Source organism: Oncorhynchus kisutch, linkage group LG4, assembly GCF_002021735.2.
Source record: "Oncorhynchus kisutch isolate 150728-3 linkage group LG4, Okis_V2, whole genome shotgun sequence".
NCBI classification, from domain to species: Eukaryota; Metazoa; Chordata; class Actinopteri; order Salmoniformes; family Salmonidae; genus Oncorhynchus; species Oncorhynchus kisutch.
The window spans coordinates 18,135,266-18,162,064 of NC_034177.2; the positions used below are offsets into that span (position 1 = coordinate 18,135,266).

The 26,799-nt window shown below is 43.4% G+C and overlaps 1 protein-coding gene across 11 annotated transcripts in view; it reads right to left on the reverse strand.

Annotated features, from left to right (window-relative positions):
- LOC109889163 (unconventional myosin-IXb) overlaps nt 1-26,799 on the reverse strand; it is a 112,200-nt gene that overhangs the window by 71,015 nt on the left and 14,386 nt on the right. For all 11 annotated transcript variants that reach the window (XM_031822562.1, XM_031822566.1, XM_031822561.1 and 8 more), the window contains one exon: nt 6,267-7,176. In XM_031822562.1, coding sequence (XP_031678422.1) covers nt 6,267-7,106 — 840 coding nt within the window. In that variant the 5' untranslated portion in view covers nt 7,107-7,176. The remainder of the gene's footprint in view (nt 1-6,266; nt 7,177-26,799) is intronic.

A 26,799-nucleotide genomic window follows, 5' to 3' on the forward strand; every position in this document is an offset into this window, starting at 1 on the left:
CGCTCCACAAAAGCCGCGGCCCTTACAGCGCAAGGGGAATAACTACTCCAAATCTAAAAGCGAGTGACGTTTGAAACAGTATTAGCACACACCCAGCTAACAAACTAGCCATGTCACATTGGTTACACCAGCCATTAGGCTGATAGGCTTGAAGTCATAAACAGCGCTGTGCTTGCGAAGAGCTGCTGGCAAAACGCACAAAAGTGCTGTTTGAATGAATGATTATGGGCCTGCTGCTGCTCAGTCAGACTGCTCTACCAAATCAGACTTAATTATAACATAATAACACACAGAAAAACGAGCCTTTGGTCATTAATATGATCGAATCCGGAAACTATCATTTCGAAAACAAAACGTTTATTATTTCAGTGAAATACGGAACCGTTCGGTATTTTATCTAACTGGTGGCATCCCTAAGTAATAAATATTCTTGTTACATTGCACAACCTTCAATGTATGCCATAATTATGTAAAATTCTGGCAAATTAGTTCACAATGAGCCAGGCAGCCCAAACTGTTGCATATACCCTGACTTTGCGTGCAATGAACGCAAGTGAAATGACCATTTCACCTGGTTAATATTGCCTGCGAAACTGGATCAGTAGTTAAAACTAGTGATTATGATTGCTTGTTTTTTATAAGATAAGTTTAATGCTAGCTAGCAATTTACCTTCTACTGCATTTGCGTAACAGGCAGGCTACTCGTGGAGTGCAATGGTTAGAGCGTTGGACTAGTTAACTGTGCGGTTGCAAGATTGGATCCCCTGAGCTGACAAGGTGAAAATCTGTCGTTCTGCCCCTGAACAAGGCAGTTAACCCACAGTTCCTAGGCAGTCATTGAAAATAAGAATGTGTTATTAACTGACTTGCCTAGCTAAACACAAGGTATTTAAAACATTTTAAAAATACCGATTTCCGATTGTTATGAAAACTTGAAATCGGCCCTAATTAAATCGGCCATTGCGATTAATCGGTCGACCTCTACTCTGGACTGTAGTATTATGCATACTGGACAGACTGGTTACCTTGTTATACCCTCCAAACTTTCCATCCACGAGTCTGAGAGAGAACCTATAGGCCTAGCCAATGCTGTTGGTTGTGCAGGGCGGCTTACAAAGTTAGCCTACAATTACAGTGAATGGTTAGAGCAATTACAGTGAATACCCGAGCTCTGAAGCAAGCTTCCAGAAAATTGGAACGGAAATGGCGCCACACCAAACTGGAAGTCTTCCGACTAGCTTGGAAGGACGGTACCGTGCAGTACCGTAGAGCCCTTACTGCTGCTCGATCATCCTATTTTTCTAACTTAATTGAGGAAAATAAGAACAATCCGAAATTCCTTTTTGATACTGTCGCAAAGCTAACTAAAAAGCAGCATTCCCCAAGAGAGGATGACTTTCACTTTAGCAGTGATAAATTCATGAACTTCTTTGAGGAAAAGATTATGATTATTAGAAAGCAAATTACGGACTCCTCTTTAAACCTGCGTATTCCTCCAAACCTCAGTTGTCCTGAGTCTGCACAACTCTGCCAGGACCTAGGATCAAGAGAGACGCTCAAGTGTTTTAGTACTATATCTCTTGACACAATGATGAAAATAATCATGGCCTCTAAACCTTCAAGCTGCATACTGGACCCTATTCCAACTAAACTACTGAAAGAGCTGCTTCCTGTGCTTGGCCCTCCTATGATGAACATAATAAACGGCTCTCTATCCACTGGATGTGTACCAAACTCACTAAAAGTGGCAGTGATAAAGCCTCTCTTGAAAAAGCCAAACCTTGACCCAGAAAATATAAAAAACTAATCGGCCTATATCGAATCTTCCATTCCTCTCAATTTTTAGAGAAGGCTGTTGCAACTCACTGCCATCCTGAAGACAAACAATGTATACGAAATGCTTCAGTCTGGTTTTAGACCCCATCATAGCACTGAGACGGCACTTGTGAAGGTGGTAAATGGCATTTTAATGGCATCGGACCGAGGCTCTGCATCTGTCCTCGTGCTCCTAGACCTTAGTGCTGCTTTTGATACCATCGATCACCACATTCTTTTGGAGAGATTGGAAACCCAAATTGGTCTACACGGACATGTTCTGGCCTGGTTTAGATCTTATCTGTCGGAAAGATATCAGTTTGTCTCTGTGAATGGTTTGTCCTCTGACAAATCAACTGTAAATTTCGGTGTTCCTCAAGGTTCCGTTTTAGGACCACTATTGTTTTCACTATATATTTTACCTCTTGGGGATGTTATTCGAAAACATAATGTAAACTTTCACTGCTATGCGGATGACACACAGCTGTACATTTCAATGAAACATGGTGAAGCCCCAAAATTGCCCTCGCTAGAAGCATGTGTTTCAGACATAAGGAAGTGGATGGCTGCAAACTTTCTACTATTAAACTCGGACAAAACAGAGATGCTTGTTCTAGGTCCCAAGAAACAAAGAGATCTTCTGTTGAATCTGACAATTAATCTTAATGGTTGTACAGTCGTCTCAAATAAAACTGTGAAGGACCTCGGCGTTACTCTGGACCCTGATCTCTCTTTTGAAGAACATATCAAGACCATTTCGAGGACAACTTTTTTCCATCTACGTAACATTGCAAAAATCAGAAACTTTCTGTCCAAAAATGATGCAGAAAAATTAATCCATGCTTTTGTCACTTCTAGGTTAGACTACTGCAATGCTCTATTTTCCGGCTACCCGGATAAAGCACTAAATAAACTTCAGTTAGTGCTAAATACGGCTGCTAGAATCCTGACTAGAACCCAAAAATTTGATCATATTACTCCAGTGCTAGCCTCTCTACACTGGCTTCCTGTCAAAGCAAGGGCTGATTTCAAGGTTTTACTGCTAACCTACAAAGCATTACATGGGCTTGCTCCTACCTATCTCTCTGATTTGGTCCTGCCGTACATACCTACACGTACGCTACGGTCACAAGACGCAGGCCTCCTAATTGTCCCTAGAATTTCTAAGCAAACAGCTGGAGGCAGGGCTTTCTCCTATAGAGCTCCATTTTTATGGAACGGTCTGCCTACCCATGTCAGAGACGCAAACTCGGTCTCAACCTTTAAGTCTTTACTGAAGACTCATCTCTTCAGTGGGTCATATGATTGAGTGTAGTCTGGCCCAGGAGTGGGAGGGTGAACGGAAAGGCTCTGGACAACGAACCGCCCTTGCTGTCTCTGCCTGGCCGGTTCCCCTCTTTCCACTGGGATTCTCTGCCTCTAACCCTATTACAGGGGCTGAGTCACTGGCTTGCTGGGGCTCTCTCATGCCGTCCCTGGAGGGGGTGCGTCACCTGAGTGGGTTGATTCACTGTTGTGGTCATCCTGTCTGGGTTGGCGCCCCCCCCCCCCCCCCCCTTGGGTTGTGCCGTGGCGGAGATCTTTGTGGGCTATACTCAGCCTTGTCTCAGGATGGTAAGTTGGTGGTTGAAGATATCCCTCTAGTGGTGTGGGGGCTGTGCTTTGGCAAAGTGGGTGGGGTTATATCCTTCCTGTTTGGCCCTGTCCGGGGGTGTCCTCGGATGGGGCCACAGTGTCTCCTGACCCCTCCTGTCTCAGCCTCCAGTATTTATGCTGCAGTAGTTTGTGTCGGGGGGCTGGGGTCAGTTTGTTATATCTGGAGTACTTCTCCTGTCCTATTCGGTGTCCTGTGTGAATCTAAGTGTGCGTTCTCTAATTCTCTCCTTCTCTCTTTCTTTCTCTCTCTCGGAGGACCTGAGCCCTAGGACCATGCCCCAGGACTACCTGACATGATGACTCCTTGCTGTCCCCAGTCCACCTGGCCATGCTGCTGCTCCAGTTTCAACTTCCACCTGACTGTGCTGCTGCTCCAGTTTCAACTGTTCTGCCTTATTATTATTATTCGACCATGCTGGTCATTTATGAACATTTGAACATCTTGGCCATGTTCTGTTATAATCTCCACCCGGCACAGCCAGAAGAGGACTGGCCACCCCACATAGCCTGGTTCCTCTCTAGGTTTCTTCCTTGGTATTGGCCTTTCTAGGGAGTTTTTCCTAGCCACCGTGCTTCTACACCTGCATTGCTTGCTGTTTGGGGTTTTAGGCTGGGTTTCTGTACAGCATTTGAGATATCAGCTGATGTACGAAGGGCTATATAAATACATTTGATTTGATTTGATTTTGAATATGCCTATTAAACAGGGCATTTTTTATATTTCCATAACGAATAGGCTGACATTACCTTTCGCTACAGAATGTCTCACCATCGTGCATTTCCATCTCCTCTCTCGCCATCATTCTTTATCGAGCATGCAGAGAGAGGGCCTGTCAACAGTTTTATTAAATATTTTTCTTTGTGATAACATGTTAACATGTCCCCGAACAGATTTCACTTGGTTTCTCAAATTAAGCACTGGGTACCTGCAGGAACAGGGTTAGAGAGCCTATGGCGCAATATCACCTGTCGAGCAGCGTGAGGCTGCATGCTCCTTAAACAGTGGTTGATGCGTGGAGTGAAATAACCGGAGTAGCCTACCACGCATGACAGAAAAACAAACCAGCAGGAAAGTGGCCTCCATTCGCTATTCAAGCGCATACAGACAATGTCTTTTTCCACCTGCCCCTGTTCCTGCCCATTTGATGGGCAATTCTAAATCAAAACTAATTTTACATATTAGTGAAGACGAGATTAAATTGAGAATGGGTGATGGGTGGAAAAACGATCACTTGATGAGAAAATAGCATGTTCAGCCTGAATCAAGAAACAGCACAAGCTTTTTTTTTTGCGACTTTCTCAAATCATCAATAGCCTGTAGTCGCACCATGGAGCCCATATACTGTATGTTTTGATTTCCAAAACAATCTAAAGTTTGTACCATTCACAACTAAATTTGCCAAATAACTCTATAAGACCTGATTCAAATTATTACTTTTATGCTCAACATAGCCACTTCATGTGTGCACTCGCTGTGGAATATCCTTTCTATTTAATTCAGCTAAGTTCAAATAGGCCTACAGTATATTCTTCCAACTATAAAATAATGGCACTGGACTTAACTTCTTTGGGATAGAGGGCAGCATTTTCACTTTTGGATGAATAGCGTGCCCAGAGTGAACTGCCTCCTACTCATTCCCAGATACTAATATTTGCATATTATTATTAGTATTGGATAGAAACCACTCTGAAGTTTCTAAAACTGTTTGAATGATGTCTGTGAGTATAACAGAACTCATATGGCAGGTAAAAACCCAAGGAAAAATCCAAACAGGAAGTGGGAAATCTGAGGTTTGTAGTTTTTAAACTCGAGTATCGAATTCACAGTGGGATATGGGTTATTTTGCGCTTCCTAAGGCTTCCACTAGATGTCAACCGTATTTAGAACGTTGTTTCAGCCTTCTCCTGTGAAGGGGGGCCGGATGGGAGCTGTTTGACTAAGGGGTCTGCCAGCAGCCTCGTTCTCAGTCACGCGCATTTCACATGAGAGTTATCTCTAGTTCCATTGCTTTTCTACAGACAATGGAATTCTCTGGTTGGAACATTAGGATATTTTTATCATAAATGTTTAATGAAGATTGATTCTATACTTAGTTTGACAAGTTTTTTTCCTGTAATATAACTTTTTGAACTTTTCGTCCGACTGGACCTGAACTCGCTTTTGGATTTGTTTACCAAACGCTCTAACAAAAGAAGCTATTTGGACATAAATGGACATAAATGATGGACATTATCAAACAAAACAAACATTTATTATGGAACTGCGATTCCTGGGAGTGCATTTTGATGAAGATCATCAAAGGTTAGTGATGAATTTTATCTCTATTTGTGCTTTTTGTGACTCTGGCTTTTGTGAGTTGGGCTTTTGTGAGTTGGTGGTGACCTAACATAATCGTTTGTGGAGCTTTCGCTGTAAAGCATTTTTGAAATCAGACACTGTGGATGGATTAACAAGAATTGTATCTTTAAAATGGTGCCTAATACTTGTATGTTTGAGAAATTAGATTTATGAGATTTCTGTTGATTTGTATTTGGCACCCTGCAATTTCATTGGCTGTTGGCGAGGTGTTCCGCTAGCAGTCCTAGACAGGTTAAATGTAGATGTTCCAAAGGGACACATCAGCGGCTTGTATGTGTGGTGGCGTGGAGATGCTAAACGTGTTTATGTTCATTAACAGTCAATTACCGTGGGACCGGTAGTCTTTTGCATGAAAATAACTAGCTGACATTTCATGACTGCCACAGCCTCAGGTAAGAGCCCCAACTTAATTTCACACGAATACAAATAGCCTTACCTCCAGCACAGGCCCAGCCCCTAGAATAGTCCTCTCCACCCCGCTGGCGTAGCCCTTCTGGCTGAGGGCTGTCAGACAGTGGATGAGGAAGTTGGTGCTCTGGGTCTTCCCCGAGCCGCTCTCCCCAGAGATAACAATGCACTGGTTTACCCTCTTTCTTAGCATGGCGTAGTATGCCACGTCCGCAATGGCAAAGATGTGCGGCTCTAGTTTCCCCAGCTGGTGGTTCTCGTACATCTTGACGTACTTAGGGTTGTAGATGGATAGGAACTTGAAGGGGTTGATGGCGATAAGGATAGACCCGGCGTAGGTGTAGATCTTTTTCTTGTGGAAGCGGTTGCGCAGGTTATCCAGGATGCTGCTCTCATTGAGTGACGGAAGGTTACACAGGTCGTCAAAGTCATCATGGCGTGGGGGGAGAAATCCTCTGGCTGCTAGCTTCTGGGCCTCCTGCTCCTTGCAGAGAGCGGGGAGGTGGACATAGTGGATGGTGCCGTCATGGTTCCTCTCCTGGAGGAGGAAGTAGAAACCGTCGCTCTGAAGGTGATGCTCCTGGGCCTTCCGTGGCCACAGCAGGACCCTCTGGACGGGGAGGTCCCAGGACTCCAGCACCCACTCCTCCCCGCCACACTCCTTCACCTCGGCAAGCACGTAGAGCCGCTTGGGGTCCAGGCCCAGGGCCAAGGCTGCGTCCTGGGTGACGGAGGCAGCTGTGGCCTCCTTGGGCACCTTGAGAGTGCAGCAAGATGGGCAGTCCGCTGAGAGCCGTGGGTAAACCTGCAGGTTGTAGGCCCGTCCATCTTGGCTAGGTGCTCCGCATTCGCCATCTTTGACACTCATTCTGGGCCAGGTGGAGTTACCTAAGCATGCCGTCTGCACTGCCTGCTGTTCTCTCACCTCTCACCAGCACCTGGGGATCAAAGGAGAACAAATGTTTTCTGAGACAGTTATACATTAAAGCACAAAAGCTGAAAAAAATGTCACAGCAGAGCCTAGTTGCAGGGAGCTGACTGAAAGCAACAAGAGCTGTGATGCTAACTGTTAGCCACATGCACGCTAAAAGTGCCTGTGCCAAACGACCCTGTATTGGATCAAGTCTTCAATTAAGAAAATAGCTTCATATAGGCTAAACGAAAGACATTCAGCTATTCCAGATAGTGGCCGTTTCCCATTTGGGCATTGCCGTCTCACAAAGGTCTAAACAGTTTGCCACAACGACATTACGCCTGCGTTTTCAAAATGCTAACAAATGGGTTGGTTTTTAAACAAAGACTCACAGACCACAGTGTGTGAACTCCAAACTGCTGTTTGTCTTGGACTAACCAGCTGAGGAGTGGAAATGTGACTCGCATCACAGCACATACGCAGGCTATTGAAAAGGTGGTTCTAATTTAGTGGATTAGAAAAAGCCTTCAACTATTTAAATGAAGCAATGTAGGCTTCACTACAATTAAGGGAATTATAAATCCTTCCCTCTACTTAATGCTTGAGTAATATTACAATAACACTTTTCTACAGCATAGCATAGGCCTTTCACAGAGGATAATGCTTAGTCTTTCAGTGCAGATTAATGTGACATGCTCAATTGCATGTTTACTTGAAGGAAACTGTGGTACAGCCGTTTTATTAGGGTGTATGGATGTTCACAAACGGCCCGGGCCTACATTGAGGGCAGGGACCCAGCTTTGGATGTGTCACGTTCCGGTTATCACTGAGCTCAAAGTGAACCTGTGTATGATTTACCCACACTAGTGTATCGTGTGCGTAAAGTTGAGTTAAGACATTTATTTTCCTGCAAGTGCACACTAAAGCTGTGGTTAGAGCATTAGTTTGATGCAGAGTTAATCTCCTCACTTCACGTAAGAAGCCCATCTCTATGATTAGCCTACAAGAAAGCCACATGTGGTGGTATAAACAGAAACACCCATAGAAACAGACAGTAAACAAACTAAACCATAGAGTAGAGCAAGGGTTCTTTTTCAGCCTGGGACCCAAATTAGAAATTCTGTGATTTCCTGGCACCCAAACATATGAAAATATGCAACTATACGTAAATATCGGTACGTCATTGCCCTTATGCCTAAAACAAATGCAATATAGACAAAAACAAATGACCCATTTAAAATAGCTATTCATGTTTATTTTTCCCCTTTAAAAAAACTCTTACATATCTGTCTAAGTTTGAACTGTTGCTGTTAAAATACAATAAATAATTGTAATTCTGAACTGGAACAAAATTATTGCTAACATCACACAGATTTATATTAGAACACACACACACAGTTTGTTCTGTTACTTAGGGTTGCACTGACGAAAATTGATCAGGCCTACTGTACATCTTACTGTAGAAAGTATTGTTGAATAAAAGTCTAGGTTGAAATTGTTGCTGTTAAAATACAATAAATGTTTTATTAAGGTGATACAGCCTCAGCAGAAGTCAGGGTAATCAGAGCAAAGCTGATTGTCAAGGAAGTGAGTTTGTTTTCTACAAGATGTATCTCCCCCACCTACCATCAACCAATCATGTCAATGCAGAGCCCTCCACATTGTTACAACATTTGGGAGGCGAATCTGCATGGAGCTCGATTTGGCCTCTGCATGCCTCGAGGCTCCGCAATTGCCTCACACCCTCCATATGGAGCATACGACCACATTTTCTGATCAAGTATAAAGTTGGCTTTTAGTCTCGGCCTAGATTAGAATGGATTAGTTCACTGACTTTCGCGCCAATATACAGTACCAGTCAAATTTGGACACACCTACTCATTCAAGGGTTTTCCTTAATTTTTTACTATTTTCTACATTGTAGAATAATAATAAAGACATCAAAACTATGAAATAACACATATGGAATCATGTGGTAGCCAAAAAAGTGTTTACAAATCAAAATATATTTCATATGAGATTCTCCAGTATTTATGCTGCAAGTAGTTTATGTGTCGGGGGGCTAGGGTCAGTTTGTTATATCTGGAGTACTTCTCCTGTCCTATCCGGTGTCTTGTGTGAATTTAAGTATGCTCTCTCTAATTCTCTCTTTCTTTCTCTCTCTCGGAGGACCTGAGCCCTAGGACCATGCCTCAGGACTACCTGACATGATGACTCCTTGCTGTCCCCAGTCCACCTGGCCGTGCTGCTGCTCCAGTTTCAACTGTTCTGCCTGTGATTATTTTTACATGATCATATTTGACCATTTATGAACATTTGAACATCCTGGCCATGTTCTGTTGTAATCTCCACCCGGCACAGCCAGAAGAGGACTAGCCACCCCACATTGCCTGGTTCCTCTCGGTTTCTTCCTAGGTTTTGGCCTTTCTAGGGAGTTTTTCCTAGCCACCGTGCTTCTACACCTGCATTGCTTGCTGTTTGGGGTTTTAGGCTGAGTTTCTGTACAGCATTTGAGATATCAGCTGATGTAAGAAGGGCTATATAAATACATTTGATTTGATTCAATGTAGCCAATCTTTGCCTTGATGACAGCTTTGCGCACACACACACGTTCAAAAGTTTTGGGTCACATTTTTAGTCCATTAAAATAAAATAGATCAGAAATAGGGTGCAGACATTGTTAATGTTGTAAATTACTATTGTAGCTGGAAACAGTTGATTTTTAATGGAATATCTACATAGGTGTACAGAGGCCCATTATCAGCAACCATCACTCCTGTGTTCCAATGTCACGTTGTGTTAGCTAATCCAAGTTTATCATTTTAAAAGACTAATTGATCATTAGAAAACCCTTTTGCAATTATGTTAGCACAGCTGAAAACTGTTGTGGTGATTAAAGCAGCAATAAAACTGGCCTTCTTTAGACTAGTTGAGTATCTGGAGCATCAGCATTTGTGAGTTCCATTACAGGCTCAATGTCCAGAAACAAATAACTTTTTCCTGAAACTCGTCAGTCTATTCTTGTTCTGAGAAATGAAAGCTATTCCATGTGAGAAATTGCCAAGAAACTGAAGATCTCATACAATGATGTGTACTACTCCCTTCACAGAACAGCGCAAACTGTCTCTAACCAGAATATAAAGAGGAGTGGGAGGCCCCAGTGCACAACTGAGCATGAGGACAAGTAAATTAGAGTATCTAGTTTGGGGAACAGACGCCTCACAAGTCCTCAACTGGCAGCTTCATTAAATAGTACCCTCAAAACACCAGTCCCAACGTCAACAGTGAAGAGGCGACTCCGGGATGCTGGCCTTTAAAATGGGCAAAAAAAAGTGTTTTTCTTTCAAAAACAAGGACATTTCTAAGTGACCCCAAACTTTTGAACGGTAGTGTATGTATATAAATAATTGTATTTGTTTCTGCTCGACTAAAACAATCTTAGTCGACCAACAGCCTAATGACCAAACAATCAACTAATTGGGGCGAGAGCAACTAAGTAGACCATACCAAGGGGCAAGGGCTGTACAACCAAAAATTGTTTATTAAAGGGATACTTCTGTATTTTTGCAATGAGGCACTTTGTCTCCTTCCCCAGAGGCAGATTAACTTGTGGATACCATTTTGATGTCTCTGTTTCCAGTATGAAGGTTAGCGGTAGTTTTGCAAGCCAATGCTAATATCACTGACATTCATGTTTTAAATCATAGGAAATCTTACATTGAAAAAGGACTGCCATTCAAGTTTCAGTTTTGTGTCACAGTCCATCTGTCTGGTGTACAAGAATAGGCCTAATGTTTACAGATATTCCCTGTTTCTCAGGTTTGTCTGCATCTAGAACCCAGGCTCAAACCTCCCTGACTGTAGGCTACATACGATTTACACACATGGGATTTACAGATTTTCCACTATAAGAGGATTGTTCTGTTGTCAGACGCCCATGCCGTTAATTTGTTTGTAATCATCACTACAATAGCGGTCACATGATAGGCCTACTCTAAAAATAGCACCGCCACAGAAACTTTACTGTTAGCAGCAAAGAACTCTTCACCTCAGCATCTGCATCCGAGTTGAACACTAACAAAAACACAGACACACACTTCAACTTCCCATTCATGGATGATTCAACTTCCACCTTGGCAGAGCTCCAGTAACAGTACAATATGGACCCTAAAACATATTCAATTAGCAGAAAGATTGCAGAGACTGTTCAGGCTGTAAACTCAAGAATATCAGTGATTTCCTGAGAGAAGTGAAACTAACTGTCTCAAGCATTTGGCAGCTCTTCATGGTTGACCGCCAAAGAAACTCAAAGCAAGAGTCACATGATCGACATAAAAACGCAATGTTGCCTTGGACCAGATGAGACTGGCATGCTTTATTAAGCTGTTGCTCATGAGACATTTGATTCTGCCTAAAACCCAGAGTAGGGCTTTGACTATCTTGGAATTTAAGGTCACGGTCACCTACATGACTGTTAGGGGATTGGTGCATAAACTTAAAAAGAAACAGTTTTTCACTATTACCATTACATTATCCGTAACATTATTATTATTCAAGTTATTACCTCTAAATAGTAGTATAGTATACAAATGAAGAAATGTCTAATTGGAGAGGAATCCCCCCGCCCCCAAAAATACAGATTCTGATTTTGACCCACTAAATCATTTCACACCAAGTCCGGTGCATTTTTCCACTCCACTTTTCTGAACAACTCGCATAACGTCACCAACGCTGCTGTGGTCATTCTCTGTGGCAATATGTTGTTAATTGACTAGAGAGGATGCAGTAATGAGAGAAAAATCATACACTAGTGGAAAAATAACAAGGCATGCATCCTAATGGATGAATCATGAACGGAGCTTGGCTAGGTTTCATTCAATTGACCTTCCAACAAGAAACAGTTTTGTTTCTGATTAAAGAGATGAAGTCCAGACAAGCCTACTTTAAGAAACTTTCTGAAAACTTGAAAATCGGCCCTAATTAAATTGGCCATTCCAATTCAATCGGTCGAGGTTGGCCGATTATGATATTTCAACGCCTAAATAATGCAAAAACAAAGTGTTGGAGAAGAAAGTAAAAGTGCAATACGTGCTATGTAAGAAAGCTAACGTTTCAGTTTCTTGCTCAGAACATGAGAACATATGAAGGCTGGTGGTTCCTTTTAACATGAGTCTTCAATATTCCCAGGTAAGAAGTTTTAGGTTGTAGTTATTATAGGACTATTTCTCTCTATACCATTTGTATTTCACATACCTTTGACTATTGGATGTTCTTATAGGCACAATAGTATTGGCAGTGTAACAGTATAGCTTCCGTCCCTCTCCTCGCCCCTACCTGGGCTCGAACCAGGAACACGTTGACAACAACCACCCTCGAAGCAGCGTTACCCATCGTTCCACAACAGCCACGGCCCTTGCAGAGTAAGGGGGGGAACAACCACTCCAAGTCTCAGAGCGAGTGACGTTTGAAACGCTATTAGCGTGCACCCCGCTAACTAGCTAGCCATTTCACATCGGTTACACCAGCCTAATCTCGGGAGTTGATAGGCTTGAAGTCATAAACAGCTCAATACTTGAAGCATTGCGAAGAGCTGCTGGCAAAACGCATGAAAGTGCTGTATGAATGAATGTTTACATGCCTGCTGCTGCTCAGTCAGACTGCCCTATCAAATCATAGACTTAATTATAACATAACACACAGAAATACGAGCCTTAGGTCATTAATGTGGTCGAATCCGGAAACTATCAGAGGACAAGATGTTTATTCTTTCAGTGAAATATGGAACCGTTCCGTATTTCATCTAACGGGTGGCATCCCTAAGTCTAAATATTCCTGTTACATTGCACAACCTTCAATGTTATGTCATAATTACGTAAAATTCTGGCAAATTAGGCGGCCCAAACTGTTGCATATACACTGACTCTGCGTGCAATGAACGCAAGAGAAGTGACACAATTTCACCTGGTTAATATTGCCTGCTAACCTGGATATCTTTTATCTAAATATGCAGGTTTAAAAATATATAATTCTGTGTATTGATTTTAAGAAAGGCATTGATGTTTATGGTTAGGTACACATTGGAGCAACAACAGTCCTTTTTCGCGAATATGCACCGCATCGATTATATGCAGCGTAGGACAAGCTAGATAAACTAGTAATATCATCAACCATGTGTAGTTAACTAGTGATTATGATTGATTGTTTTTTTATAAGATACATTTAATGCTAGCTAGCAACTTACCATGGCTTACTGTATTCGCGTAACAGGCAGGCTCCTCGTGAGGCAGGTGGTTAGAGCGTTGGACTAGTTAACTGTAAGGTTGCAAGATTGAATCCCCGAGAATCTGTCGTTCTGCCCCTGAACAGGGCAGTTAACACACCATTCCTAAGCCATCATTAAAAATAAGAATGTGTTCTTAGCTGACTTGCTTAGTTAAATTTTAAAAATTAAACACACAAAAAAAAATAATAATAACATTATTTAAATAGGCCAAATCGGTGTCCAAAAACACAGATATCCGATTGTTATGGAAACTTGAAATCGGCCCTAATTAAAATCGGCTATTCCGATTAATCGGTCAACCTCTAATTTTGACCCCCCCCCCCCCCCCGTTCAGGGACACATTCCATTTCTGTTAGTCACATGTCTGTGGAACTTCAGTTTGTCTCAGCTGTTGAATCTTATGTTCATACAAATATTTCCCATGTTAAGTTTGCTGAAAATAAACAGTTGACAGTGAGAGGACATTTGTTTTTGCTGAGTTTATCCTAAAAGAAGACCGATTTATTTACTAGCAAGCAGTAAAAACATGAATTGTATAAAATAAAATAACTATTTTATTACTTAAGTGCCAAAGCCTAGAGCTTCTACACCCCTGCGCATCTAGCGGTTTAACTACTGGAGCATCAAACGCCAGTTGAAAAGAGGAGGTGGTAATGACAATTTAATAGACAGACTACCTTAGCAAAACAATTGCTTACTACGGCTATTAGGTCAAGTTTATCTACATGAAAATAAAGTTCATTTTTTAAAATGAATGTAGACCTATTTAAAAGGATGACCGTTATTATATTTTAATTTCGGTCTTCACCATCAGTATAGCCCAGTATAATGTAACCTACTAACCTACTATTGGTAGCTCTACTAAGTGACCAGACAGACACAGAGACACAGACAGAGAAGAAACTGATCTAAATCACTGTATGACAGGCAGGAGGCAATGCTTTAGTAACAAGATACAGAACTATTACTGTAGGCGCATAGTCGCATACACCCATCATTTATCCCTACTGTCACCAGGCAAGAGTTGGGTTTTACAATGTGAAAAAAAACTAAAATGCTGACCGACATGCCCCCCAAAAAACAGTCCCACTCCCAACCAAGGAATAGGTTTGTTTTGTTATCATAACATTATCGTATCTTAAAATCCATTCCTCTTGGTAAACATGCAAAAAGCCTGAATTACCAAGGCAGGCATCTTCTCCACATTCACTATAAAGTGCTCCTAGACAGAACAGTAACAAAGTAAAGAGACCATGTCCAGAGAATTGCATCAATAGTAAGACAAACTCTGGAATCATTTAGGTCCCATTTCAGAAGGGAAAGAGAGCTTCAAAACAGCAGACAGTGACTCGATTGTTGACCACAACCCCAGAAATCCAAGCCAAAAAATGCAAAGGCATTATCATTAAACCTGTCTGGTTTAAATCTGTCAGTTTAACTCTTTCCACTGATACCCAGAATGGCTTCAAAGCTGTAAGAGGGGTTTCAGAATGCAATCAAAATGGGTTATTGCGAATGCTTTAGTTTATCTCAGAAGCTTCTGGGAAGTGCGGAGGATGCCCAGAATTCCAGAAACAAAGATAATGGATCCATGGTTGTGGCTAAGCTCAGATTTCAGCTGCTTACGGCGGGCAGATAAGGAATTTTAAAAAACAAGTTCCTTATATACACTTAGGTTATTGGTGAAGGTACCCCTATGCCCTCAATCGTGAATGGGACAAGGTCTAGCCTAAATGAGAATATTCTCATGACCTTTAGTAAGTGTAAAGATAATTGTCTAACAATTAAACCAACAACAATGATGATTAGGCCTTCGATCTCATGATGTCCCATGAAAGCACCCTTTGAGCAATGTAAATTAGGCCAGTTTGTATAAGACCACACATTTCTATCACTGGGTAATTTACTGTGGCTTTTCAATCCTAAAGACTGTAATGAACTGTATCACTTGTGATATGACCAATATTTCAATTAGCTTGATAGTCAACACTCAGTAACAGCCCTCGAAACAGCCACCATTGTTCCTGTTCCCAAGAAAGCTAAGGAAGTACTTTGAGAGACTAGTCAAGGACCATATCACCTCCACCCTACCTGACACCCCAGACCCACTCCAATTTGCATACTGCCCAAATAGGTCCACAGACGATGCAATCTCAACCACACTGCACACTGCCCTAACCCACCTGGACAAGAGGAATACCTATGTGAGAATGCTGTTCATCGACTACAGCTCGGCATTTAACACCATAGTACCCTCCAAGCTCGTCATCAAGCTCGAGACCCTGGGTCTCGACCCACGCCCTGTGCAACTGGGTACTGGACTTCCTGACGGGCCGCCCCCAGGTGGTGAGGGTAGGCAACAACATCTCCACCCCGCTGATCCTCAACACTGGGGCCCCACAAGGGTGCGTTCTGAGGCCTCTCCTGTACTCCCTGTTCACCCACGACTGCGTGGCCACGCACGCCTCCAACTCAATCATAAAGTTTGCGGACGACACAACAGTGGTAGGCTTGATGACCAACAACGACGAGACGGCCTACAGGGAGGAGGTGAGGGCCCTCGGAGTGTGGTGTCAGGAAAATAACCTCACACTCAACGTCAACAAAACTAAGGAGATGATTGTGGACTTCAGGAAACAGCAGAGGGAACACCCCCCTATCCACATCGATGGAACAGTAGTGGAGAGGGTAGCAAGTTTTAAGTTCCTCGGCATACACATCACAGACAAACTGAATTGGTCCACCCACACAGACAGCATCGTGAACCTCAGGAGGCTGAAGAAATTTGGCTTGTCAACAAAAGCACACAAACTTCTACAGATGCACAATCGAGAGCATCCTGGCGGGCTGTTTCACCGCCTGGTACGGCAACTGCTCCGCCCACAACCGTAAGGCTCTCCAGAGGGTAGTGAGGTCTGCACAACGCATCACCGGGGGCAAACTACCTGCCCTCCAGGACACCCACACCAGGAAGGCCATAAAGATCATCAAGGACAACCACCCGAGCCACTACCTGTTCACCCCGCTATCATCCAGAAGGCGAGGTCAGTACAGGTGCATCAAAGCTGGGACCGAGAGACTGAAAAACAGCTTCTATCTCAAGGCCATCAGACTGTTAAACAGCCACCACTAACATTGAGTGGCTGCTGCCAACACACTGACTCAACTCCAGCCACTTTAATAATGGGAATTGATGGGAAATTATGTAAAATATATCACTAGCCACTTTAAACAATGCTACCTAATATAACATTTACATACCCTACATTATTCATCTCATATGTATACATATATAGTGTACTCTATATCATCTACTGCATCTTTATGTAATACATTTATCACTAGCCACTTTGTTTACATACTCATCTCATATGTATATACTGTACTCGATACCATCTACTGTATCTTGCCAATGCCGCTCTGTACCATCACTCATTCATATATCTTTATGTGCATATTCTTTAACCCCTTACACTTGTGTGTATAAGACAGTAGTTTTGGAATTGTTAGTTAGATTACTTGTTGGTTATTACTGCATTGTCGGAACTAGAAGCACAAGCATTTCGCTACACTCGCATTAACATCTGCTAACCATGTGTATGTGACAAATAACATTTGATTTGTTAAGTTTTATTGAATTCTAAGGACATCATCAGGAAGACAGACGTAACTGCACACAAATGGCATAACTACTTAATTGGAAGTACATCAAAATGTGAGTGCCAAACCAACTTTGTGTAATGGAAATTAGGGATGCATTTCTGGAAACATGAGTAAAACATTGTGGTGCCAGCTTCCATATGGAGCAATGCACAAAAATCAGTAAACACATAACATACACAGTCTTTATTAACATAACTGATCCACGGAGAGATAGGCAAACGTTGCGACTTGAGCGAGTCGCCCGACAGCCTGGCTTGGAATACCAACTATGCCATGTTACTCACTCTTCCACTCCATGTAGAGCTATAAACCCCACTCAAGGTCAGCGTTTCCCCTATATGCTAAATCGTGGCTGCAACTGCAAAAACTTTATTTAGAAAATTATTAAAACAAACAAATATTTAAGTGTAAACTTAAACGATTAAACCCAGATATAAAGTACGAAGTAAAGATAATGGCTCAATATATTTTTAAAACAAGATCATCTTTGAGAACTAACAACCACCAATATAAAAATAGCAGGAAATTAGTTGAAACTACAATGTCTCTCAGCCCAATGACAAATCTGTAGAATTGCATAAAACTAGCTTTGAAACTGTAAAATAGTCCCTCTATCCCATAGCAAAATGTGTAGAATTGCAGGAAATTAATTTTAAAACATTGTGTCTGCGGCTAATAGGGCCTCCAAAAACACGGCCCTACCCCGCTAGCTTTGCCGCTGCTGAAAAAATAATAGGGGAAACAGTAGAAGTGCCATACCGTTGAGACCGAGGATCTCATCCCATAATAAATGGGTCTAGCTATAGATTTATGACCAGTTGTTTTCCGGGTTTATGACCTCACGGAGCTGACAACCATGAGATTACGAGCACGTCACTGTGATAGGCGTTTGGAGTTCAGACTGTCTGGTTGCTGCTAACACAGAGCTCAGAGCTGAGCCAACACTTGGTGACTGGCAGGAAGTGAATGAGCCATTACGGAGACTCACAAACAGACCAATGAAGGCATTTGGTCATTAACACACACACACACACACGTCACAGCTCTATGGGGTTCCACCCACAGGAAGTGGATTCTGAGTCGCCTGGTCTCCTAAGACCTGAGCTAGCAGACATTCCCTTTGAACCAGGCAAGTGGGAGGGGCAGAGAAAATAATAAAAAAGCTTCCCATGATGCTGTGATGACTGTCAGGGTTAGGTTTCCCATTTGTGTGATGTCAGGATTAGCTAAGAGGCAACTCTATCAGTCTCAGAGGAAGAGTACACTGAGTGTACAAAACATGCTCTTTCCATGAGACTGACCAGTACAAAAGCTATGATCCCTTGGTGATGTCACATGTTAAATCTACTTCAATGAGTGTAGATAAAGGGGAGGAGACAGGTTAAAGAAGGATTTAAGCCTTGAGACAAGGATTGTGTGTGTGCCATTTAGAAGGTGAATGGGCAAGACAAAAGATTTAAGTATCTTTGAAGAGGATATGGTAGTAGGTGCCAGGCGCACCGGTTTGAGTGTGTCAAGAACCACAACTCTGTTTTTTTCACGCTCAACACTTTCCCATGTGTATCAAGAATGGTCCACCACCCAAAGGACATCCAGCCAACTTGACAACTGTGGGAAGCATAGGCGTGAACATCGGCCAGTATCTCTGTGGAACACTTTCGACACCTTGTAGACTCCAAGCCCTGAAAAATTGGAGGCTGTTCTGAGGGCAACTCAACATTAGGAAGGTGTTCCTAATGTGTTGTCCACCCAGTGGATATCTTCCTGCAGACCACCTACTTCTCCTTTGCAGGAAGAGGAGATGAGGGCCATTGAGGCCAGAAGAGGACTGGCCACCCCTCATAGCCTGGTTCCTCTCTAGGTTTCTTTCTAGATTTTGGCCTTTCTAGGGAGTTTTTCCTAGCCACCGTGCTTCTACACCTGCATTGCTTGCTGTTTGGGGTTTTAGGCTGGGTTTCTATACAGCACTTTGTGACATCAGCTGATGTACGAAGGGCTTTATAAATACATTTGATTGAGGCGTCCATCAGCAGCTAGCCTGATGGGGATAAGCAGCAGAGCTGGCCAGGGGCCAAACTCAATTGATGCATTTTCATACAGGATTTACCTCAGTATTCTGTTTCCATCTAAGTGGGCCGGCACCCATGTCTCATGGGCCATGGCTCCGGCAAACCTGCTCACACTTAGAGTTAAAGCCAGGCCACTGATACTTTTCAGCTGTCATTTAAATAACTGAGAATAAGCACCTTCTCACAAAGCAACTGTTTTGGTTATGCAGAGGTTGTTGATTCTGCTCTTCACAAGTCCTCACTGTAGCTATGGAAACACAATTTCCCTAGTATAACATAGGTGGTATACATACACTAGTGTAACAGTCGAAAAGCTGCAATTGTTCCCAAGGAACAAAGAGAAGGGCATGCAGTGGTAAATCAGCCAGAGGCCCTTTTATAGAGAGCAGATGCAACCAGTAAGCCTGAATGAAAGAGTCTCTCTCACTGGAGCATGTGGCTGAAACAGAAACGCTGCCTTTGTTTCAGAATCACCTCAATTGGAGACTTTACTCTTCTAGCAGACGGCCAGGGCCGAGAGAAACTCAAAGGCCAGCAGAAAAGAGCGAGGCATGCAGCCCCCTCCTTCCCCAGCAGAGCGAGGAAGGCAGCCCCCCTCACCACCAACGCCACTCGGCTTCCTAAGCCTGGCCAGCCATGAACAATAAAACATGAGCTCAAGCACATCTGCTTCTTTCTTCAGGGGAAAAAAATACAGGGATCCCCAACTGCATTTGATTTGATCAATTTGATATAAAACTAAGCTGACGGACAAGAAAGGAAAGAAGAACAATGAACCAGAAAGAGATTCACTCCATAACCAGTGGAATATACCAAAACCAAAAGGAAGAGCACTAATGATGGGATGACTGCGATTATGCTCAGCTGACTGCACTGTAGTGATTAGGTACAGCAAAAACATGCACAACGGATCAATAGATAAACAAATAGCCAGTAGCCGGCTGCCGCCACCATCTCACATCTCTTGAAGGCAGGTATAGACCTAACCCTGTGTTCATTAAGGGCTTTCCAGACAGTGCAGAGGGCTGTTTGGCAAGTACGCAGCAGGGCGTATGTTTGCAAAATATATAACTGGACCATGACCCCGGGATGAGACTGTGTCGAACCTCTCCCGCTCTTCTTCAGGGAATTCAACACCAATTTTACCCGTGCTCAATAAAAACCTTCTTTGTAATTTACACAGCGGGTTGGTAATCCAACAGGCCTGGCCACAGCTCCCCAGCTATGCACCCCCATAGCCTCATATGTGGCAATGCTCCAGTAATGAAGTCCAGATGCCAAATCAGTTTGTTTCCCCTGCACATGGTGTCAGTGCCAGGAGACGAAATGAGTGGAGTGTGCTAGATCAGGCACCAGCCCATAATGCTGCAGTTCCACCACACCAGGTATTTTCATCAGGAGTGTGACACGAAAGACTTGGGGTGAGCAGAATCAACCTCTGCATCATCAAGACTGTTGCTTTGTGAGTAGGTGTTTAAGTTTACAGTTTAGCTTTTGTTATGTAAATGCCAGCTGAGCAGTACCAGTGGCCTGACTCTGGCCCAAAGTGAGAGCCTCACAGAAATAGTCCATATGCACAAAAAGCTTATTTCTCTAAAATGTTGTTCACAAATATGTTTACATCCTTGACCAGCATGCAGACAATAGAGGAGTTTCCCAGCAGACAATTCGTTCATCCAGAAGGTTGCTTGCATGGGCAGTAATGGTGATGGTAAATGTGCCGTCAATCAGCCTGATAAGCCGAAACGAAGAAAAAAACTCAATGCAGTGTCAACATGAAACACAGACCGTGGCATGTTTCCAATAATGAAATCCAGAGTGTTCCATGGCTCGGGCCATCCTGACGGGTGGTGAGTCCCAATGCTTTCTGCTCTGGAAACTGCTCAGACTCAGGGGTTTAATCAATGGGCTGCGATGTACACTGTATGGAATTTTGCATAGAAAAATGTAAACCGTAGAGCTTACTATTAACGCTAGAGCTGACAACTGTTCATTCTACATCACAGAGGAGCATATTTGTACATTCAGTAATGTTGTATTTCTTCTGGATAAGCCTGAGTGGGGCGGGGGCAGCTGTGTGCGTCGAGGGGCAGAAATCAGTTGAGGCAAGGAGGCAGACAGAAGGGATATTGTGCGGGGGCACTCATGTGGGCCACTGCTCTAAAAACACTTCCCAAACACATGACTCCATAGTGGCACCAGAATAACCATCAACCCTGCTGCTGCACCAAGTCCATGCTTAGCTAAGCCCTCTCTCTCAGCTCCCTCCTACTACAAGCAGACAATTAGACCTTGACTACATCTCGTTAGACTAAACCATATGTTCAACTGGGATTGCCATAAAAAACAGGGACATATAACAGCATTTAGATATAAGGAGCTTGTCTGTTACTAAGGAGGTCTTGAGTAATCTCCTATAGGGCACTGGGGCAGTCTTCACTGTGGTGTACTCCCTGGTGATGTTTGGGGTGGGGATTCATGCATTAAGATGTGATTAAGCACCTTAGGGAGGATAACTCCTTTCTAACCTTGAAAATCCACAGACTGTTTTTTTTACTGACACTATGATCTGAATGGCTTTTGGCAAATTGTTTTGATGACTGAACCCAAAGGAAAAGCTTTCTGAACTGAACGCCATCCAAAACCCCAACTTTGCCCCTATCTAATACAGTTGAACACACAAACATACCATAAAAATAATTTCCATATGGACACTGGAATGTCTGTTATATTACTATACAGCCAGACACATCAGAAGTAACTCAAAAACGTACATATGGAGACATTCAACTGTGAACAGACAGACTTGAAAAGGTAAAAATAGACCAAAAGCAAACAACGAGGTGATGCCGGCCAATCCTGAACAACACTGCGCCAAGGTCTTCTGTTCTTTCCCTTCCCTTACTCTGTAGCCAGACAGAGTTCAGTTCAGTCAAACTGGCTGTCGTTGGCGCTGCTGGACTAGCTGGCACATTCAATGGGAATCATTTGTCACCGTTACTGCCTCGTCTGGCTGATTTCTCTTGTTTTTCCTCCAATCTCCCTCCTTTGCACCCATCCCTGGGGCCGTTAAACTTCAAGAAGAAATAGTGGGTGGGTGCTCCATTATGAGCAGTTCTCTTCAGTCCTGTGTTGTGTTCTCTCACCCTATCCTCCTCTCTTATGAAGGCAGTGTTTATTTGTAAGATGTATTTACTGAGCCTTGGTCTCCAGAGGACACTGTCACACTGAAACGGGCCACTGATACTCATCTTCTTCAAGAGCAGCACTTCACTGCTTCTATTATAAACATTACTTTATACATAACCACCGACTCAAGTAACTCAGCTATGAAAAAGTACCTATTACAGTAGCTCTATAAATTATGAAGTTCATAAAGCTTCAGTATCAGATCAGAAAGTAGGCTAAGGGTCCAAACAGGAAATCAAAGCACACCCAGGACCTCTACTGCTGGTCAGAGGGAAGGGAGAAAGCATGGTGGCCTTGACTGATGGCAGTGATTCTGGAACAGACGGGTTTAGGGTGGATGCTGGGACTGGGTCTGGTGCAGCCAGGTTTAGGGTGGATGCTGGGACTGGGTCTGGTGCAGCCAGGTTTAGGATGGATGCTGGGACTGGGTCTGGTGCAGCCAGGTTTAGTCTGGTGCAGGGGCGTGCCTGTCATGTCTCTGAGCCTGGTTCACTGACCACATATAGAGGGGGAGCTTATCAATCCTCAACCGCGCAAACAACCGGTCAAGTGATAACTAAGTGGCTCGGGGAACAAAACATTGATATTTTGGGCCCATGGCCAGGAAACTCCCCAGACCTTAATCCCATTGAAAACTTGTGGTCAATCCTCAAGAGGCGGGTGGACAAACAAAAACCCACATATTCTGACAAACTCCAAGCATTGATTATGCAAGTATGGGCTGCCATCAGTCAGGATGTGGCCCAGAAGTTAATTGACTTCATGTAATTGTCAATAAAATCCTTTGACAATTATGAAATGCTTGTAATTATACTTCAGTATAACATCTGACAAAAATATCTAAAGACACTGAAGCAGCAAAACTGTGGAAATTAATGTGTGTGTCATTCTCAACTTTGGCCACGACTGTACAGGAAAATATATATTAGAGTAACTTTCATGAAAGAAAAAAAATAAATCCATTGAACAGATGTTTTAGGCTGTTATAGTGAAACATCAATTGGTCTTCATTTTGACAGTTCGTTGCAAAAGTGATACATGTTGGTATTTTAGAAATAAATCTAGCTCTTTTTGCCTCCGATGATTACACTTGAAATCGTGAAGTAGATGCACCTTGAGAAGGTTCCTCTACGTCAGGTCAAAAGGAGGGGTTCGGTATGAAACACACTCCTTTCTAGATGTGCTGGGTGGTACCACCTCAAGGCTTACTATAAAAGGTGACAGAGCGCCTTATTTGGTCTTGGTAAGTGGCGTTTGCCGAATATATTTAGCATGATGCTTCCTTGACTAGTCTGTCGTTACACAACATTTCAAAAGACAGTAAGGCATATTTCTGCACATGACCAAATTCAATATTGTTGCTTACTGTTAAATACACATCTGCTTTTACAAAAAAAACATGTAGGGTCTGAGGATTATACATTTATATTCGTAACTACATCCATCGTAACAAAAAATAGAGGACAATGGAGGTCATGTCAAGAAATTGTACTTTTTATACCACCGCTATAATGTTGCTGCTACCGTCGCTTACAACCGAATAGAGCTTCTTGACATCAGAACTGCAATTACTCACCTCAGATTAGAGGAAGTGTTGTTCTTCAATGAGTCGGACAGGAGGGACATACTACAGACACCCGACCAGGCACAGATCCCTGTCATTCGCCGGAGAAGGAAACTGAGATTTCACGGAAAAAGATCAGGTTGCCTTGTGAGGATCAGACGACGAGTGGTTAATCTGCCATTACTTTAGGTCCTGCTAGCTAACATTCAATCGCTGGGGGAAAAAAATCTGTCAAACTGAAAGCACGTATATCCTACAAACGGGACATTAAAAACTGTAATATCTTATGTTTCACCATGTCGTGGCTGAACGACGACATTAAGAACATACAGCTGGTGGGTTATACACTATCGTCAGGATAGAACAGCAGCCTCTGGTAAGACACGGGGCGGGGGCCTATGCATATTTGTAAACAACAGTTGGTGCACAATATCTAAGGAAGTCTCAAGGTTTTGCACGCCTGAGGTAGAATCTCAAGATAAGCTGTAGATCACACTATCAATTTAGAGAGTTTTCATCTTCATTTTTCGTAGCTGTCTACATACCACCACAGACCGATGCTGGCACTAAAACCGCACTTAATGAGCTGTATACCACCATAAGCGAACAGGAAAACGCTCATCCAGAGATGGTGCTCCTAGTGTCCTGGGACTTTAATGCAGGGTAACTTAATTCAGTTTTACTTTATTTCTATCAGCATGTTAAATGTGCAACCAAAGAGGAAAAAATATTCTAGACCGGCTTTACTCCACACACAGAGACGCGTACAAAGCTCTCCCTCGCCCTCCATTTGGTAAATCTGACCATAATTCTATCCTCCTGATTCCTGCTTACAAGCAAAAATGAAAGCAGGAAGCACCAGTGACTTGGTTTATAAAAAAAGTGGTCAGATGAAGCAGATGCTAAAGTACAGGACTGTTTTGCTAGCACAGACTAGAATATGTTCCGGGATTCTTCCGATGGCATTGAGGAGTACACTACATCAGTCACTGGCTTTATCAATAAGTGCATTGAGGACGTCGTCCCCAAAGAGACTATACGTACATACCCCAACCAGAAGCCCTGGATTACAGGCAACATTCGCACTGAACTAAAGGGTAGAGCTGCCGCTTCAAGGAGAGGGACACTAATCCGGAAGCTTATAAGAAATCACGCTATGCCCTCCGACAAACCATCAAACAGGCAAAGCTTCAATACAGGACTAAGATAGAATTGTACTACACTGGCTCCGATGCACGTCGGATGTGGCAGGGCTTGCAAACTATTACAGACTACAAAGGGAAGCACAGCCGAGAGCTGCCCAGTGACACGAGCCTACCAGACGAGCTAAATAACTTCTATGCTCGCTTCAAGGCAAGTAACACTGAAACATGCATGAGAGCACCAGCTGTTCCAGACCACTGTGTGATCATGCTCTCCGCAGCCGGTGTAAGTAAGACCTTTAAACAAGTTAACATTCACAAGGCTGCAGGGCCAGATGGATTACCAGGACACATACTCTGAGCATGTGGGTGTCTTCACTGACATTTTCAACATGTCCCTGTCTGAGTCTGTAATACCAACATGTTTCATGCAGACCAGACCACCATAATCCCTGTACCCAAGAACACTAAGGTAACCTGCCTAAATGACTACCAACCCCTAGCACTCACATCTGTAGCCATGAAATGCTTTGAAAGGCTGGTCATGGCTCACATCAACACCATTATCCCAGAAACCCTAGACCCACTCCAATTTGCATACCGCACCAACAGATCCACCGATGATGCAATCACTATTGCACTCCACACTGGCCTTTCTCACCTGGAAAAAGGAACACCTATGTGAGAATGCTATTCGTTGACTACGGCTCAGTATTCAACACCATAGTGCCCTCAAAGCTCATCACTAAGCTAACAACCCGTAAACTAAACACCACCCTCTGCAACTGGATCCTGGACATCCTGAAGGGCCGCCCCCAGGTGGTAAGGGTAGGTAACAACACATCCGCCACGATGATCCTCAACACGGGGGCCCCTCAGGGGTGCATGCTCAGTCCCCTCCTGTACTCCCTGTTCACTCATGACAGCACAGCCAGGCACGACTCCAACACCATCATTAAGTTTGCTGATGACACAACAGTGCTATGCCTGATCAACGACAAGACAGCCTATAGGGAGGAGGTGCAAGGACAACAACCTCTCCCTCAACGTGATCAAGACAAAGGAGATGATTGTGGACTAGAGGAAAAGGAGGACCGGGCATGCCCCAATTCTCGTTGATGGGGTTGTAGTGGAGCAGGTTGAGAGCTTCAAGTTCCTTGGCGTCCACATCACCAACAAACTAGCATGGTCCAAGCACACCAAGACAGTTGTGAAGAGGGCACGACAATACCTATTCCCCCTCAGGAAACTGAAAAGATTTGGCATGGGTCCTCAGATCCTCCATAAAGGTTTAACAGCTGCACCATCGAGAGCATCCTGACCGGTTGCATCACTGCCTGGTATGGCAACTGTTCAGTCTCCAACCTCAAGGCACTACAGTGGGTAGTGCGTACAGCCCAGTACATCATCGGGGCCAAGCTTCCTGCCTTCCAGGACTTCTATACCAGGTGGTGTCAAAGGCCCTAAAAATTGTCAGACTCCAGCCACCCTAGTCATAGAATGTTCTCTCTGCTACCGCATGGCAAGCGGTCCAAGAGGCTTCTAAACAGCTTCTATCCCCAAGCCATAAGACTCCTGAACAGCTAATCAAATGGCTACCCAGACTATTTGCATTTACTGCAGACTATTTTTCTTATTTCTTACTCTTTTTTTTTTAAGGCATTTTCTTAAAACGGCATTGTTAGTTAAGGGCTTGTAAGTATGCATTTCACTGCAAGGTGTTGTATTCGGTGCATGT